This window comes from Oreochromis niloticus, linkage group LG23 (assembly GCF_001858045.2).
Source record: "Oreochromis niloticus isolate F11D_XX linkage group LG23, O_niloticus_UMD_NMBU, whole genome shotgun sequence".
In the NCBI taxonomy this organism is placed as follows: domain Eukaryota; kingdom Metazoa; phylum Chordata; class Actinopteri; order Cichliformes; family Cichlidae; genus Oreochromis; species Oreochromis niloticus.
In genome coordinates this window covers 45,111,415-45,128,557 of record NC_031986.2, presented here as the reverse complement: position 1 = coordinate 45,128,557, position 17,143 = coordinate 45,111,415, and the positions used below count along the sequence as shown (strand labels likewise).

The 17,143-nt window shown below is 42.7% G+C and overlaps 1 protein-coding gene across 3 annotated transcripts; it reads left to right on the top strand.

The window, feature by feature from the left end:
* The first annotated feature begins 2,950 nt into the window (after positions 1–2,950).
* Positions 2,951–12,070, top strand: nexn (nexilin (F actin binding protein)). Of its 3 annotated transcripts, XM_003439878.3 has the most exons (15): positions 2,952–3,111; positions 4,470–4,839; positions 4,939–5,136; positions 5,995–6,079; positions 6,160–6,308; positions 7,702–7,902; positions 7,994–8,167; positions 8,588–8,776; positions 9,118–9,309; positions 9,663–9,707; positions 9,959–10,153; positions 10,272–10,493; positions 10,587–10,772; positions 10,855–11,215; positions 11,354–12,070. In XM_003439878.3, the coding sequence occupies exons 2-15, from the start codon at positions 4,522–4,524 to the stop codon at positions 11,365–11,367; spliced, it is 2,529 nt and encodes an 842-aa protein (XP_003439926.1). In that variant the 5' UTR covers positions 2,952–3,111; positions 4,470–4,521; the 3' UTR covers positions 11,368–12,070. The 3 variants fall into 3 exon arrangements, with proteins under 3 accessions (XP_013123790.1, XP_003439926.1, XP_013123797.1); XM_013268336.3 differs by lacking the exon at positions 11,354–12,070 and having other exon boundaries at positions 2,951–3,111; positions 10,855–11,323; XM_013268343.3 differs by lacking the exons at positions 9,663–9,707; positions 11,354–12,070 and having other exon boundaries at positions 10,855–11,322.
* Positions 12,071–17,143: the final 5,073 nt, after the last annotated feature.

Below are 17,143 nucleotides of genomic sequence, written 5' to 3'. Positions count from 1 at the left end.
AGCTGAACAACAGTCTGCTTGTTCTTCTGAAAACAGCACAAACATCTGTTCATGTCTCAGCTGATAAAGGGTTGTTCTGTCCTTTCCGGACCACCTAATTTGATCTCATTTAGCTATGTAGGCTGGAGAAAAGGCAGAGGCATCACAGAGTTCATGTCCTTCAGTGCATTGCCAAGTCTGGTCAGAACACAGCAATTTCTTCTAAAAATGCAATCATCCAGCTCAACCTGCAGATCAGTACTGCTCTGGGCCTGATCAGGCTGTTGCTCATGAACGGCACATTTTGTTACTTTCCGTTTGCCTTTGACTGTTTCCAAACCACAACATTGTATCATGATTGCATGCCACTGGACTGGTTTGTCTGCTCAGGAAGAACGATTGCTTCACTTTAATAGACACACAATTATGACAACTCCTTTGGCACAAACACCAAATAAAGTCCTTCTAAATACTATCGGCACACAGAATGAGAATACACAGACAGCTCAGCCATGTCGGAATATATTTTATATGAGGCGTGGATGGGAAGAATCAGAGGGTCGCGGAAATGTGTTTTAACTGTTCCAAGTCCTGCTTGAGTGAATCAGCCTGTTTATAAGTGACTAAAATGAAAAGAGACATAAAAGATTTGATGAGTTTTTTTGTCTTTTTGCTGAGCTCATCAGCATGTCACATAACACTTGCCTTTTTTATTGAGTGCCTGGTTATGTGGTTTGAAATTTGCTCATATAAGTTATGTGTACCTTTGCTAGAGGTGTGGACAGGTGTGTCCATTCACCAGCACATGGCACAGTTTGACCCGGTGAGCCACTTTACAGTGGTTTCAGCGTGGGGGTGTGGGCTGTACCACCATGAAATATCCATAGGGGAGTCTGAGTTGTTGTGCTGCAGCAGCTGATGCTAAGGCCCAGTCTGACTCAGGTTAGCTGTCCTTGCAGTGCTGATTAGTTGCCACAGCTGTGGTGCTATTTAAAGCAGTCCCCTTGTTGTCCCTAATACCCCACCGGACTCAGAAACAGAGGAGGACCAAGACCCCAGTGCCCCGAGAGCTCAGTGAACAGTACCCCTGACCAGCTAATGCTTCAATCTGGGCAGGAAGTGCAACGAACATGTGAAGTTCCATGTGATCATTCAAATGCAAACATCAGTCAAAGTCAAGACACAGATACAACAATCCAAAGTTCGATGCCTGCTTGAAGACGTGTAGTGACCTTGGCAAACTCTCTGTGTTTATTATCTACACTGGGCACTTTTGTTGAGTTGTATGCACTGGACGAGTTAACACAACAACTTTCAAACAGTCTTAATGTTGTTTCCTTAAAGCAGCGGTCCCCAACCTTTTTTGCGCCACGGACCGGTTTGTGCCCGACAATATTTTCACGGACCGGCCTTTAAGGTGTCGCGGATAAACACAACAAAACAAAACTAGTACCGGTACCGAAAAAAAGAAGATTTATTCACAACACACGTGAAAAGACCCAGGAAAACCGAGTTAACGATAAAAACGATAACAAAATAACGCTGAAAACCGATAAAAACCCTGAAAACAATACATTTCACACCCGAGCCTCAACTCTCGCGGCCCGGTACCAAACGACTCAAGGACCGGTACCGGTCCGAGGCCCGGGGGTTGGGGACCGCTGCCTTAAAGGACTCCTCGAGCCTTTTTTCCAGTTCTTTCTTTTCCAGAGGCACCGGGACTCTCATGTTTCACTTAGAAGTGCAACACTAGCCAGAGTTTTACTCTTCAGTTTGGGGGGTCCAAAATATCAACACCTCTAACAAAGTCACAGTGTAATTGCTAAAATCATGAAGCTTTCCTACATTTTTGGAACGTCCAAAAAGTGGATATGGCCAAAGCTTTGACTCTTCAGGCAAAGACAATCGAGCAGCATGATCAGCAGAGCCTTTTGTGTGCAGCCTCTCAAAAACTGTCTGCAACATTCCTACAGTGCTTGAATGGGGACTTAACTTTGTGCACTTTCTGCTGGGTGCCTGTGTGGTCAGTGAGTCAGCAGCTGTGCATGGGGGCGTTAGAGCGGGCTGTCTGCAGCGAGGTTTCTATTTACATCCATCTACAGTGAGAGAATCACTTTGTCACCTCAGTTTAAAGAAGACGGCTTATCAGCACTACCATGGAGCTGTTATTCAGTTATTTGACTTAAGATAAGTTAAACAGATGCCTGGTTTCTGAGCGCATGTGACACACTTAACAACTGGATTTGTGTTGCTCTTGACACAACAATGTCAGCACCAACTGTCACTGCATAGCATAATGACGGCGACATCTAGGTCATTTTAGAAAAAAGAAAGGGTAAGCCGCTGTCCCTCTGAACTGATAAGTCGGGAATCTGCGCTGAACTGGATAACGAGCCGATAATTATAATCTATCTGCATTTAGACTCCAGTTCTACCAAACAGTCTAAAGAAGCTGCTCTTATCTCAGCAGTTCGTTGGTTAACAACAACAACAACAATAATAATAATGCAATGTACTCATTTTGTTCTTTCTAAAAACAAAACAAAACAAAAACGTTAATCAGACAAATTTAAAAAGTGAAGTGAGAAGTATAAAAACTGGAAAACTGCACAAAAATGCTCACCTATCTATCTGTTGTCGTTGGTATAAAATCATAGCGATAATTAGCTTGCTAATTACACTTTGGTAATTATCTTTTCATAAATACATAAATAATAATCTGACAAAAGTAACGCTGTCTGTAGCCAGAAATCCTCCAAAACAATTACTGTATTTATTTTTGTTCATCTTAAACAAAAATAAAAAGAAAGGCTTTGAGATTATTTATGCAGCTGTGAGTAAATGATGGGTCCGTGCGCCTGTGCGCGTGCATGTGTGTGGGAGCGCGTGCGGGGCTGAACAGCTGAACCTGCAGCAGGCGCGCGCGGAATGCAGTATCCGGTAGAAAGTAACGGTACTTTTAAGGAAACTGCTCACCAACAGGCAAACCAGCAACCAGAAGCCAGTCGAGCTGGTGGAAGCCGTCGCTCCTCGGATTGTTCCGCTTGGTCTCACTTTAAGTTTTGTGGCTTCCCAGAGGAATAAAACATAAAATAAAATAAATCAAAGCAGGAGGACGAAAGCACTGAAGAGGTAAAGTCTGGTTTCGTAATTCTGTAGCACGAGGGGGGTTTGAAAAGACCAAAGTGTGTGTTTTTAGATTATTTACCTACACCCTGAATTAGGATTAACCAACTCTTTGGTTATTGCGGGTTTACGCCATGCTCATTAGTGTGGCTATAGCTTCACTGCTTAATAATTGTCTTAAACGATACTGAGGGTAGAATCAGGCTTTTATGTCATGATTTTGCCAGCTGTGTACAGAAATCACACTAGCGTTTCTACTTTAGCTGGTGTTTAAATAATGAGAGTATTTATTACAAAGCAGGTTATTTTTATTTATCCGCAGTAATAGATTTATAGTGGATTTCTTTCAAAATCCCTCTAAATTGGAATTTAAACAGTCAGAATATGGCGTGAAGATCCACAAAGGGCAACAAACACTGTCACTGTCTGACTTTGGCATTCACCTCCTAAAATGAGGGTGGAAAATCAAATCAGCCATCACTAAATCAAGCTGGACTCCAGCATTGAGTTTTAGGCCTAAAATCATGCTTAACTATAATTGGTTCAATTTAGCCACTCTCTGCTATAATGTAAAAGTGCTTCGAATACTTCTGAAGTAGGGCTGAGCCCACCTGTGAGGCCCACAGTGATCCGCCTCAGTGTGCTGAGTCTGAAAGGTATTTGGGGACGCTGATACACAGCAACAGTTTTAGTGTGGGGTGAATAACAGTCCAAACAGCTCTCATTCATCCAGTTGTCCTGCTCTCAGTTTGGCCATTTTGTCGAGGGTCTGTGGGGCGACATGTGGGTGCCAGCTTGAGCTGTGTCCAACTGCCTATCAGTCATCAGAAATAGCCACGATCACATGCCCTAGATCCACAAGTGGGCTATAAATAGGGGGCAGCAAGCTTCCATGCACTCTTTCTCCAGATACTGAGTAACAGCTCCGTTTGCTGTGGTAAAAATGTGACAATGTGACAGACAGTAACTGCGAAATGTAGCAAAATGACAGTAAAGTAATGAGTTGATATTCAGCTAAAGGATGAAAAATAAAATTAGACAAAGATAGAAATGGCATTAAAATGATTGATTCAAAACACAGATTAATTTAAAAATAAAACTTTAAAATTAGGATTTTAATCGTGTATAATTAATGTAGTCTGCCATGTTGTCAGCTAAAATGGAGCACTTATGTGCGGCACTACATGACAAAGGTTAACAAACTCATCCTAACATCCACCTGTGAATGTAGTTAGCTTTTATTCTGCTGTATCCATCAGTGAGTTGTGTCTAAACCATTTGTCTTTGTGTGTTTAACAGCAGATTCTTAAAAACACATCAGTGTTGGTCATCAGTGTTTGAACCATGACTTGTGTGCTTTGCAGGTGAAGAACTTTAAACAGAGTGTGTTTGTCGGCTTGTCACTGTGGTACAAACATGACTGAGGTGGCGCAGGTGGCAGCCGTAGAGGCCCACGACGTGGAAGATAAAGAAAGCGATGTGACAGCCAATGACGTCGAGGGTAGAGGTGAGAAGGCATCCACAGAAGATAAGAAGCCTCGTCGCAGGAATGAAACAGCGAGTAATGAGACTGACAAGACACACGTGAACGGTTTGGAGCACAAAGAAAAGAAAGGGCAAAATGAGAGCTCGGGAGATGTTAATGGTGTTTCACAGAAGGAGGAGGATGAGGAAGAGCCACAACCTGAAACAAATGAAGACCAGAACATTTCTGATGTGGCATTCAAAAAAGAGGTGAGATGAAAACACTGGCAGCATCTTTACATTTCTGGTACCATTTTTTCCCACAGCGACATCAATGAACTCATCATTCTTTCGACTGTTAAACCACAGAAACTCCTCAGGTCCAGAAAGCCGGTGGCAAGAAGCTACGTGCCAAAGCTCAACAAAGACAAGGAGAACGTGACGAGCAAATTTGAGGCCATGCAGAAGACCAGGGAGGAGCGCAGCCGACAGAGGAACAGGGAGGAGCAGCAGAAGAGGAAGGAGCAATACGTCAAGGAGAGAGAGTGGCATCGCAGGAAGCAGCAGGTCAAAGACTGATAACCCCACTAACCTCCCACTCTGATCTGCATGGCATGATGAGGCATGACGCCGTGACAGAGACTGCCGGTTTGTGAGAGAACTCATTTTTTACACTGCACCGACACATCCGTCACATCTCATGTATTAACCTGCTAAACGTTTTAGATATGTGCTTGTTGTTAAAGTGATCTTTTATAAAAAGCCATATTTAACCGTATTAATATGCACTGAAACGTTGTTATTGGCAGTCGTGCACTGAACAACTTTCTCACCACTACTTTAAATTCAGAATTCACAGTATATCAAATATCCAGTGGGTCACATGATAGTGAAACTGCATGAACGATGACATTTAAAGAGACTTTTGAGCATTTTATGTGTGAATCCATTGATCAACTAATCAGATTAGTCAATGAAATTGCTTTAAATTGATTTAATATATCACCAAAACTTCACTGATCCATTAGAAAATAAGCAGACATCACAAATACAAACATACAGTCCCCACTGGGAATGTCAGAGATCAAGAATTCCAGGGTTAAGACGGCTTTTCTTCCTAATCGACTGCGGTGAAATAAAGGCAGTGATACGGTGTTATGTGATTATCAGGCACTCAGACACAACGGCCTTCCTGTATACTGCCGTGCCGTAGCTGGCCAGGCTCGGACACCTGCGCTCATCCTCTATCTGTTCAACAACACGACGGGCCAATCAGAGGCCCGCTGCAAGCCACATGACCCTGCTATTAGCAGGGATTAGGCTCGTGTTCTTGCTGGGACCAGCATGGCTCCTGAGTGGCAAAGGAGATGATCCCAGCTAAACCGTAACCTCACCTCGTCACACTTTCTATCTGCTCGATCACAGATAAAAGAACTGCTTGCTTCCAGTGATGAGGAAGAGGAGGTGAAGCCAGCGAAGGTGGAAAAATCTTACGTCCCCAAAATCAAAGGTAAGGGATAGTAATGAGCGATAATGATCCGGGAGGAAGACGAGGCTTAAGGCTTGTGTCTCGCTTTGTGAAATCCTCAGGTAGTGTGAAGGGGAAGTTTGCAGAAATGGAAAAACAAAGACAAGAGGAGGAGAGGAAGAGGATGGAGGAAGAGAGGAAGAAGAGGGAGGCCCAGGATAAGCTGGAGAAAGCCAAAATCCAGAAAGAACTGGCTCAAAAAGCTGCTGAGGTCAGTGAACCTGGGTGCAACCAAAAACAAAGTGTGTTTTGGTGTTTGAGAGGCCGCGATGAACCAGTGTGGTTACTACCGTAATGATTAGGTTAATCCTCAGCTGCCGCTCGGATGAGTTGTAATTGGCACAGACTGGATGTAGGTCTGAATCCACCAGTAGCGTTGCTAACATGACCAGTCTGTGAACTGCTGGCAGATACATACATTTAATCTCACTGTGCAGGAAAATGATTCAGGCTAAATCAGACGGAGATTTCCAATTGGTCCACTTTCAGGCTTCTTGTACATTCAGACGGTGCAGTTCTTGGAAACGGTTACATAAGTGATCTCATGCCAAATAGGCAATTACAAGGAACTGTGCACTACTTCTTTGCCCTGATTCTGCTGCAATAAGGTTCACAATGCTGTCTGAAAATGGGACTTTTATATGGATCCTGTTCAGTTTGAAACTTTGAATGTGGCTGCAAAGCGCTGCCTTAGTCATCACTAATAACACTGTGACCCTCTCCTCTGGGATGTCAAAGACCGGGAGCGTAACATTGTTGGTTTCACTGAAACACATTCGGAAAAAAAGAAAAGATATTTTGTCCTCATCAACTTTGAGTGTAACTGAAATGTTTGTTTATTCAAATTATTCGACTGAATCTGTACAGATTCCATTTTACTTTGTACTTATGTAACAAAATTATGTGGAAAGTTGGCATGTAATCAGATTACTTAAAATCAACATTCTGGGCATAAATATTTTTGGGGTGCGCAGCTAACCGGTAAAAATGATTGTAAACTTTGCTTGTGTGAAATCCAGGACACAGCCCTGATTATGGTAAAGATCAGATCACGAAGTCGACGGTGAAATCACAGTTTCTTCAAAGCTTGTCTAAAAAGCTACTCTGACCCCCGACTGCTGTTTTAACTTTGAGCCTCGTCGACCACATAATGACGCTTCAGATCACACCATTAAAAACAGCCTGTTCACATATAGGAACGATCTGACTGTGATCTGGAAACAGCTGGAACAGAGCTGCCAGGTGTAGACAGCAGATGACTGGCAGCTGTTTCCCACACCTCCCACAGACAAAATTAGCTCTAGCCTTCCCGCTGTGCCTGCTGCTATCTTAGACTGACACCCGTACACTGACCTACTGCGAACTGCAGAGTCACTGCCTACCCACACACAATCCCAGTGAGTGTGTGAGGTTTGCTCTCTCAGTGCTGCAGATAACACACATAGTAATGATTAAAATCACAGTTTCTTTGTGTTCCTAAAGACCAAAAACCCCACAGTAAGCAAACATATAGATACCTATCACATTTGCTTTAATATAAATTGTGATAATATTGTTGTTGTGAATTCTTTAGACCATGATTATCAGCTACTTTTACTTTTTAGGAAGGAGATGACACAATCCTGGTACGTGTGGTCCCGGCGAAGCCGTCACGACCTCCCGGCAAAATCAAAGTGAATTTTGAAGACATGGAGAAGAATCGAGAGGAGGAGCTAAAAAGGAAGGCAGAAGAGGAGAAAAAAAGACGCTACGATGAAAACAAGCGCTCCTTCCGGGAAGTGAAGAGACGCTCAGTTAATCAACAGGTAAATGAAGATATCAGTATGAACGCAGTGTTAACGTGAGATATTGTGTTTTACAGCCACAGGTCTGCTTTCTTGCATTCTTTTGCATTAGGATGAAGAGGAGAAACCTTCCGATAAGGTTCAAGTGACTCCTGGAAAGCTGAAACTGACATTTGAGGAGCTGGAGAAAGAAAGGCAGGAGCAGAGGAGGAAGCAAGCTGAGGAGGAAGCCAAACGCCGCCTGCTAGAGGAGAAGAAAGCTTTTGAGGAGGCCAGGCTGGGAATGGTACACATAACTGCAAAACAGCAAGCATAGCTTTTGTACTTGTGTGATTCATTGGCAGATCTCATGAAGAGAACAAGTGCCCTTCAGCAGCTTTAGCATTCCCACATCTGCATGTCGCTTTGCAACCCTCCTCTATGCAAGCTTAGGGCGGTACCAGAGAAAAGCCACATATACATATCTACAGACGGATATAACAGCCTTCCTTCTGACTGCCATCATCTTCCAGTGAACAGTTATTTCAAGCAAGAAGTGCAGATCTATAAATCACGAGCCATGTGAAAATATTTCAGAAGTCCTCCTGGGATTAACATTAACATCTCATAAAAACAACTTTAGGGGATTTGTGTTTGTGCTTCCAAATGACTTTTGTGTTGTGAAGATGGCCTAATCAGGGTTTGGGATATGTTTGTGTCTCATCAGGAAGAAGACGAGGAAAGCACTCAGCCCGGACAGGAAGACAAGGAGGAGTTTCGTCCAGGAAAACTGAGACTGAGCTTTGAAGAGCTGGAGAGACAAAGGGTAGAGGAAGAGCGCAAGAAAGCAGAGGAAGAGGCCAAGAGACGGATGGAGGAGGAGAGAAGAGCTTTTGCTGAAGCCAGGAAAAGCATGGTCAATATTAAATCTGCATTTTAATACAAAACATTTCTCTCAGCGTGGACACGTATCTGTTGATTATATCAATGAATTTGTTTGTCAGAAGTCTGATATTGCCTTAAAAGTGTAGATTGAAATTTTGTGCGTGAGGAAGCGATCATCTGCCAGCTGAATGTTAGACCCTAGTCAGCAGCTGGTTGGCCTGGTTAGTGAAACAAACTAGTCTGGATAATTATTGAGCTTTCTGTGCAGAGCTAAGCTGCCTTTACTCTGTGTGTACAGGCGGTGAGATCAACTGCTTTTTAAAAACCATGGCAACCTTAATGTGGTCTTTGCACTGTTGGGTTTTCACTCAGCTTGTAGATGAGGATGACGAGGTGCTGATGGCCTTGCTGAACCTGGAGGGCAGTGAGCCTGGGAAGATATGTGTCAGCTTTGAGGAGCTGGAACGCCAGAGGAGAGAGGAAGAGCAGAAAAGGGCAGAGGAGGAGGCTAAGAGGAGACTGGAGGAGGAAAAGAGGCTGTTTGCTGAGGCCCGCAAGAGCATGGTAACTGTCCATCACTTGGTGACAAAAGCATTGCGCAGTCTGCATGTATTGGACTGATCACTAATGTGTTACAGCTTTTTGGTGCTGTTAAAGCTTCAAGTTGATTTGCTGCTGCTTTGCTGCTCAGCTGTCTCTTGTTACAGAGCAGGACAACCTGCATAAAAAGCAGTTTTACGATATTTGTAAAACAATCAAACACAATTTCATTCAGCATCAGTGGAATTAAGCCAACACCTAATTTAAGTGACCCTGCAGAAGTGTTGTCTGTAATAGATTCATGCTGCACATCAGTAATAATGGGCTCAGATGCTACAACCGCACTGCTGTTTCCATGTCTCAATTATTTCTTTAAGAGCCCTGGTCTGGATCAGGAAAAGTCTGCATTTGGAGATGAAACAGTAAGAGATTTTCAGTTTCAAATATAGTATATATTATTTTTACTCCAAGAGTCTTATTATCAATATATTCCCTATACATACAAGGACACAGTGGCCTCCAGACGATGCATCTTGGGTTTGTTTGCATGCAGCTGTTTATCTAATGTTTGTAATGCTTTGTAATTGCTTTTGCAAATTGAAGACGTTACTGCTGCAGGATTTCATTAAACATTAAAATACTGAAAGACTTTTGTGGGTACTTGTGTGTTTAGGTGCTAGATGAGGACGAAGGGATGGTAAAGAGTGAGTCTCAGGAAGCCCTGTACCCCAGGAAACTGGAGATCAACTTTGAAGAGCTGCTGAAAGAGAAGGAGGAAGCTGAGAGGAGACGCAAGGCAGAGGAGCGCAAAAAGAAAATGGAGCAAGAGAAGCAGGAATTCGAACAACTCAGACAAGAAATGGGCGAGGTCAGCCTGGAACAGCTGAAAATATCAGACATACAGACAACAGCCAGTCGAGTCGACAGTGTGTTTTACAGAAAAATGCAACTAAATGTTTAAAGTTGTGTTTCAAATATCGTTACAGGAAGAAATAAATGAAAGCTCGGATGTTGTAAGCAAAGAGTATGAAGAGCTCACTAAGCTCAAGAGAACCGGCTCCATTCAGGCCAAAAGCCTCAAGTCCAAGTTTGAGAAGATCAAGCAGCTGACTGAGGAGGAGATTCAGAAGAAGATCGAGATGGAGAGAGCCAAGAGGAAGGCCATCGATGATGAAATTAAGGAGAGAGAAGCTGAGCGGTTCCAGGAGGTAAGAGCACTTTATAACACACGCAAGTGTTTTTTTTATATCAATGAAGATGATCTTGGCAGTATGTATTACAAGTTTTTGTTTTTTCTGGAGGATGAGGATCGGGAAACGACTCCAGCGAGGGCCGAGGATTCACCGTTCAAACAGAAAGTGGACATGCGAGCCCGCTTTGAGCAGATGGCCAAAGCCAGAGAGGAGGAGGAACGGAGGAGGATAGAGGAGCAGAAACTGCAGAGGATGCAGTTTGAGCAGCAGGAGATTGATGCCGCCCTCCAAAAAGTAAATCTTCCATTTTCATGACAAACTGCGCTGAGATAACACACGAACACGTTTTTGTGATTGTTTTATCCTTTGTTTGCAGAAGGATGATGATGTGGAGGACGAGGGTAGCATCATTAATGGCTCTGCGGCTTACGAAGATGAGGAAGATCACGCCAGGTCAGGGGCCCCGTGGTTTAAAAAGCCCCTCAAAAACCAGTCGGTGGTAGATTCTGAGCCAGTTCGGTTCACCGTAAAGATCACCGGGGAACCAAAGCCAGAGGTGACCTGGTGGTTTGAGGGAGAGATGCTTCAAGATTGCGAGGACTATCAGTACATAGAGAGAGGAGAGACATACTGCCTCTACCTGCCGGAGACCTTCCCCGAGGACGAGGGAGAGTACATGTGCAAGGCTGTGAACAGCAGAGGCACGGCAGCAAGTACCTGCATCCTCACAATAGAAAGTAAGACCACCTTGGTGTGATTGCATGCCCGTCTGGACATGAACCTCTCTTCGCGAAGTGGACCGCATGCTCCTCTTCCTCGTAAACTCTGGCTCGACTGCCGATTTGGATAACCGTCCTTCTGTTTCTTTCTTGCAGCTTACGACTACTGATGCCGCCTCGTGTTCTGGAGAGTTTCCCTCTGTCTCTCACTCCTTTTGTAAAACGTCGTCCCTCCTGGCATTGTCAAACAGAGGGAAGGAAATAGCAGTATGCTTGGCATTCCTAAGGGAGGGACACATAACACGCGTATGCAAAAAACAAAGACAAGATGTTGTTTGCGTATTGCTCAAATGTAAAGCTGCACTCCCCTCTAGGATGGAAGATGATACCTGTGCCAAAAACAGACGTGATTCTTGTTCCCACGACAAGGGCTGCACCAAAACTTCAAAACGATCTCTCCTGCACGGCCCTGACAATATTCCTGCACATTTCCTGCACTGTTCTGGTACTGTTCTGTAAATATCACACGTTTTGGTCCATAAATGGCAAATGTTGAGCTTGAGGTATTGAAATGTAAAATGTAACATGTCCCTGTGCATTCACTTAAAGAACAGCAGTTATATCGACGATTTAAAGGCAGCCACATGTTGCAGGAAAAAAAACCGCTGCATCCCTGATTTTTACCTGCAGCCTCTACAGATTAATTTTTCATGCACCAACCATTTTTTGTGTTAAATGTACTACACTTAAAGTTGTCGAGGACAACCGTTTTAAGGTTTGATAATAAATATAAAAGTAGACTTGTCCGATTATTTGTCGTATATTATAAATAGAAAAAAAAAACTTTTAATAAAATGAACACAAAGAACTGCATTGTTGATTCTTTCACTGTTACAGGCTACGCAGCAACAAACTGCAACCTGTTGCCTGAAAGGATAGAAAGGACAGGAAACCCATCATCACTCACATTTCCACAAACACTACTTTCCCAGTGTAGCATGCATTCATAGCATAGTACAATGAATGGAGCTGGAGCTGTATGCCATGGAAATGCAGTGGGTGGTAATTTATCAAAATTAAAATTTCTCCATAAAAATGATGAAAATGTGTCCGAATAATCAGAATGATCAGTTAAGAAATGGACAGCGCACCATGGTTCCAGCCCTTCTGTCGTCTGCCATGAAGATCTTTTTGTTCAACACAGAGCTGTGCAGAGAAAACATATAACAATAAAGACATGCACATAATAAAAGAACATTATACATGTTCATAAGAAAAGACTGTGGGAAGGTAACTGCAAATACATAAATATAACCTTTTAAGAATGAAATCGGAGAATAGCTTCATAGCTTTTTTTCTATAAGTTTTATTTTTAGGCAGCAAAGTATTTAAAATGTCTTGTGACCTGACATTGTAAATATTGTGTTTAAATGCAATCAAAGGGCAGAGATAACCAGGCATTATTTGCAGTAGGGCCTTGTAACTACAGGATAACACTGCTGAGTAAACTGAGTAAACAGTTTCAAGGAGGAGGCCGCACAAAGTTGTCCTCCCTTGCAAAGACATGTTTGGATCCCTTCCTTGGTTGACTAGCCCTTAGACAAAGCAGGCAACTGCCCTCGAACCGTCCCACTGCCTGTTCATCAGCTGGACTTGATGAGAATTGCGCCTCTTTAGTTGTTGTTCTGTCACAAAATATAGATATTAGAGTTTTGTTATTTTTCTTTATCTGGCTCTCTGAATTTGTATTCAGAACATGTACAGCTGAAACATGATTTAAATACAGTTTGCGTTCAGGCTTGAGAAGTTACACAGCAGGAGCCAGCAGCAGATTCCTTATAAACAGGGCCCGTGTTTATAATATTCAACCAAGGAGCAAGTTCCTCCAAAAGGGGTTTATAGTCTTAGCAATTTACACACTGTCAATTTAAAAACATGTATTTGATGTATTTTCTTTTCTAATCATTTCTATCCACATATTTGGAGGCTCCACGCCTCTGGTTTAGAGGCCCCTCCAGCCCTCCTTGCTCTGGGTGAGGTTTCTAAAGTTTTATGTTGTGCTAGCATAATCGTAGGCTAATACTTCTGTATACAGTGCTGCTGCTAATTACATCATGCACTTTGCAGGAGGAACTGCATCGCTGTCAGACTGACGCACTGGAAAACCTTTTTTATTCTTGCAAGAAGGAGCAACACACTGAGAGGAAGATGAGGGGCAGTCCCCTCAGCTTATCCTCATAGTACTTTCAGACACATGGTTTAGATACAGGGTCGTATACAGGTCAGCAATATTTCTCTGCATAGCAATTATTTCATGGTCAGTCTGTTCCTTTTGTCGTCTCTCATCTCCTAGAACACATTGTTCCTCTTGTGCAGCAGGGCATGAAACAGAAACACTTAAACAAGAGTTTACAAGCACACAGATTTCTCAGAACTTCATTAACTTTCCCTTCTGTTTATAATTTAGCTACATATTAATGAAAAAGCATAAACAGGAGTATATATATATAAACAATTTCAAGAAGATCAAAATACGTGAGTATAAAGGATACTAATACCTCACATGGAAAGCCATGAACTATGGAGGAAACTTAGAGCACACAGCGTGAGGACACATATGACAACAATGTGAGAAAGAACAGAGGAAGACTGAAGACGTAAATACACACATGAGGTAAGAGCAGAGTGGAAACACCTGGGGAACACAGCTGAACAGAATACACAAGAGAACCAAGGCTAGCAAAGCAGAACATCACACACATGACGAGGGACCATCAACGGCTGGGGAAAAAGAAAGGTGGGGAAAAGGGAATCAACTTAATATTACTAAACTCGGAAGATTAACCAGAACCCAAACAGACTGCAAATAAAATATAATGAACGCAAAACAAAAGCTACAACCAAGTTCCTATGTACAAGGAGCTAAACCAAACACAACTGATCCTAAAAACTATAGATCGCCAATACTTGGTGTCATCATGGCCACCATCTGCCCATCTCATGGGTACCTCTGTATACAAAATTAAATCATCTATGCAATCTACCTTAATCACCGCTGTAGTAATAATTTTCTGAGTCAGTCCGAGAAGACATGGCACACAGCAACAACCAGTAATCGCCAGTATTGTCAGACATATCAGGATTACAATTACAGCTGCTGTACTCCTCTACATTTACTAACAGACAAAGATTTAAGGGTTGTGAGGCTTTTGTTACTGAGCCATCTGGGGCTGTGTTGTTTGGAATGAATGATACATCACACATCGGCCAACATGGAGCAGACACCTCCTTTTTGGGCCGACAGCATATCTGACGTAGGTGTTAAAATTTCTCTGGGAAACACTTTGAATATTTAAAAAATAACTTTCCTTGTGTTTGTGATGTTTGTAGAGTCACATGTTCTTCACGTGTAAGCATTGTAAAGGTTTAGCAGCACCCACCATAACTGAAACAAAATTACTTACACTGAACCTTTCAAGCCCCACCAGCCCAGTAATTTTGCACAGTGCTGTCACCCAGAGACTCACTCTGCACATCACTTAGTTGGAGCTTGGCCCAGTCTGGGCGGAGCAGGGTGGTTTTTCACTCTTTGGTTCCAATGCAGTTGAAAGGTTGGAAGGGCAGAGCACATCGTACATCCTTGCTGTCTTCCTCTGCATCACATAGAAATCTTTCTAACCCTGTACCATCCCTCCTGTTTGTTTAGGCATAGCATGGCTCATGGCTCAATAAGGCTCTCTACAGTTAAATGTGGCTATGTTATCTCAAAGTAGTTCCCAATGCATCAGACATCATCTCTTTGTGTGTGGCTTGCTTCCTATTTTGATCTGTTGCTGATCATTTAAATCAGGTCAGGTATCTGTGTTTATAATATAAGGTACAATTTAGTTCTAATGGTTCTTGCCAAGTTGTCTTAAATGGCATAATTACTTATCGGTTTTTCTGCAAAGATCAGAAGTTATTGAGGATCGGGCTGCAGAAGTTCCTGCCCTTCAGTGACTTAACTGCAAGCTTCTCTCTCACCACTTAAGTCTGATTTTATCATCAAACATCTTGCTGGTAAATTTATTGGATAAGATTCAGATAACACAAATGTGGTCAGAGAGGTCTTTTGAATTTGTGGTCAATTGGAGTAATAAGGCATCCAGGAATGGTTCCAGACCCTGCCACAATTTGCAGGTTCCTTATTTTTCGCAAAGGGCTGGGATGTAGGATCTGGCTTGAAGGACCAGAATGACAGATAAATCCAAAGGTGACACCACTTTAATAAAAACCAAGGCAATGGAGACCCCGATAGATGTGCTGAAAAAGCTTTTGTTTATTCTTGCAAGAAGAAGCAACACTGATAATCTGAGAGGACGCTCAGGTGCAGTCCTGTCAGCTTCCCGTATTTGAGCCGTGGGTTTCCCAGCATAGTTTCATAGCACTTTCAGACACAAGGTCACATAAAGCTCTAAAATATTTTTCTGCACAGCGATTATTTCATGGTCAGTCTGTTCCTTTTGTCTTATCTCATCTCCAAGCACACATTGTTCCTCTTTGTTGGCAGGGTGTGATAATTGAAATAGTGAGACTTAAACATCTTGATGCATTCTCAATCATCCAGGAAAGTAAATCTCCAAAAGTTGAATCTGTTCATCTGGACGTAGCGTTTTGTGGGAGAAACGTTTCGTCACTCATCCAAGTGACTTCTTCAGTCTCAGCTGACTGCAGGTTTCCCCAAACCTTATAAACAGTACATTTGCATAATGACTGAAACCAGCCCAGTGAAGGAACAATGGGCTGTGAGGTCAGTTCCTTAATCATAATTATGCAAATTCCCATGACCATTGATCAACAATCACTGACCAAAACCCACTGATCAAAGAACACTGATCAATGGCCATGAGTACCATTCACAGAGAGTTGGGGAATGGCTGCAATCACAGCATTGTACTGTTTATAAGGTTTGGGGAAACCTGCAGTCAGCTGAGACTGAAGAAGTCACTTGGATGAGTGACGAAACGTTTCTCCCACAAAACGCTACGTCCAGATGAACAGATTCAACTTTTGGAGATGAGACTTAAACAGTTTACAAGCACACAGATTTCTCCAAACTTAACAGTCATGGAGGGGAAAGGATCATGAATCAAATATTAAAAAAATCACAGTGATGATGTATTTAAATTAAGGATGAAACATCATTTCAGCAGCACGCTCCTGACCTGTGTATTGTCCATAACAAACAATATAATACGAAATATCGATTTATTATCTGCGGTGCATCTCTGTGGTATTTAAATATGAAATGATCCCAGACTGGTTTCTCGAACACGAGACTGACTTCACTGTAATCAAATGGTCTCCACAGTAACCACATCTCAATCTATAGAGCCGCTTTGGTATGTGGTGCAGCAGGTTTGCATCACGTGTAGTGAACAAATCACTACACAAACTGAACAAATTGAATTCAAAAGGGGGGTCCAATCCAGTACTACCGAGCTGTACCTGATACAATGGCCGTTTATCAATGCCCAAGTACGCGAGTACGTACTCGCGTTCTCGGTGAGTACGTACTCGCCGAGAACGCACGGGAGTACGTACCCGCCGAGAACGCGAGCACGGACTCGTGGGCCGTCTCTCAATTCTCAAGTACGCGAGCACGGACTCGTGATTTGTACCAGCGTACGTGATGATGTCACAGGTCCGGAGTTTTTACTGCCGTCCCCTCCTAATTTAACTGTGAGTAACATGTTATGAAGCTTAACTTTAATCACAGCCAAACCGGTTTACTCAGGAACAAATAAAACACTGAAATAAACCAAACATTAACATTTAGAAGTGATCTAAGTAACTTATATATCATTTTTAACCTCAGTAGTGAAACCTCTATTAATACAAATAGTGTACATGTACATACGTGTACATACCTTAATAAAAACAAGCAGGTGAGATGTTAGAACGCTT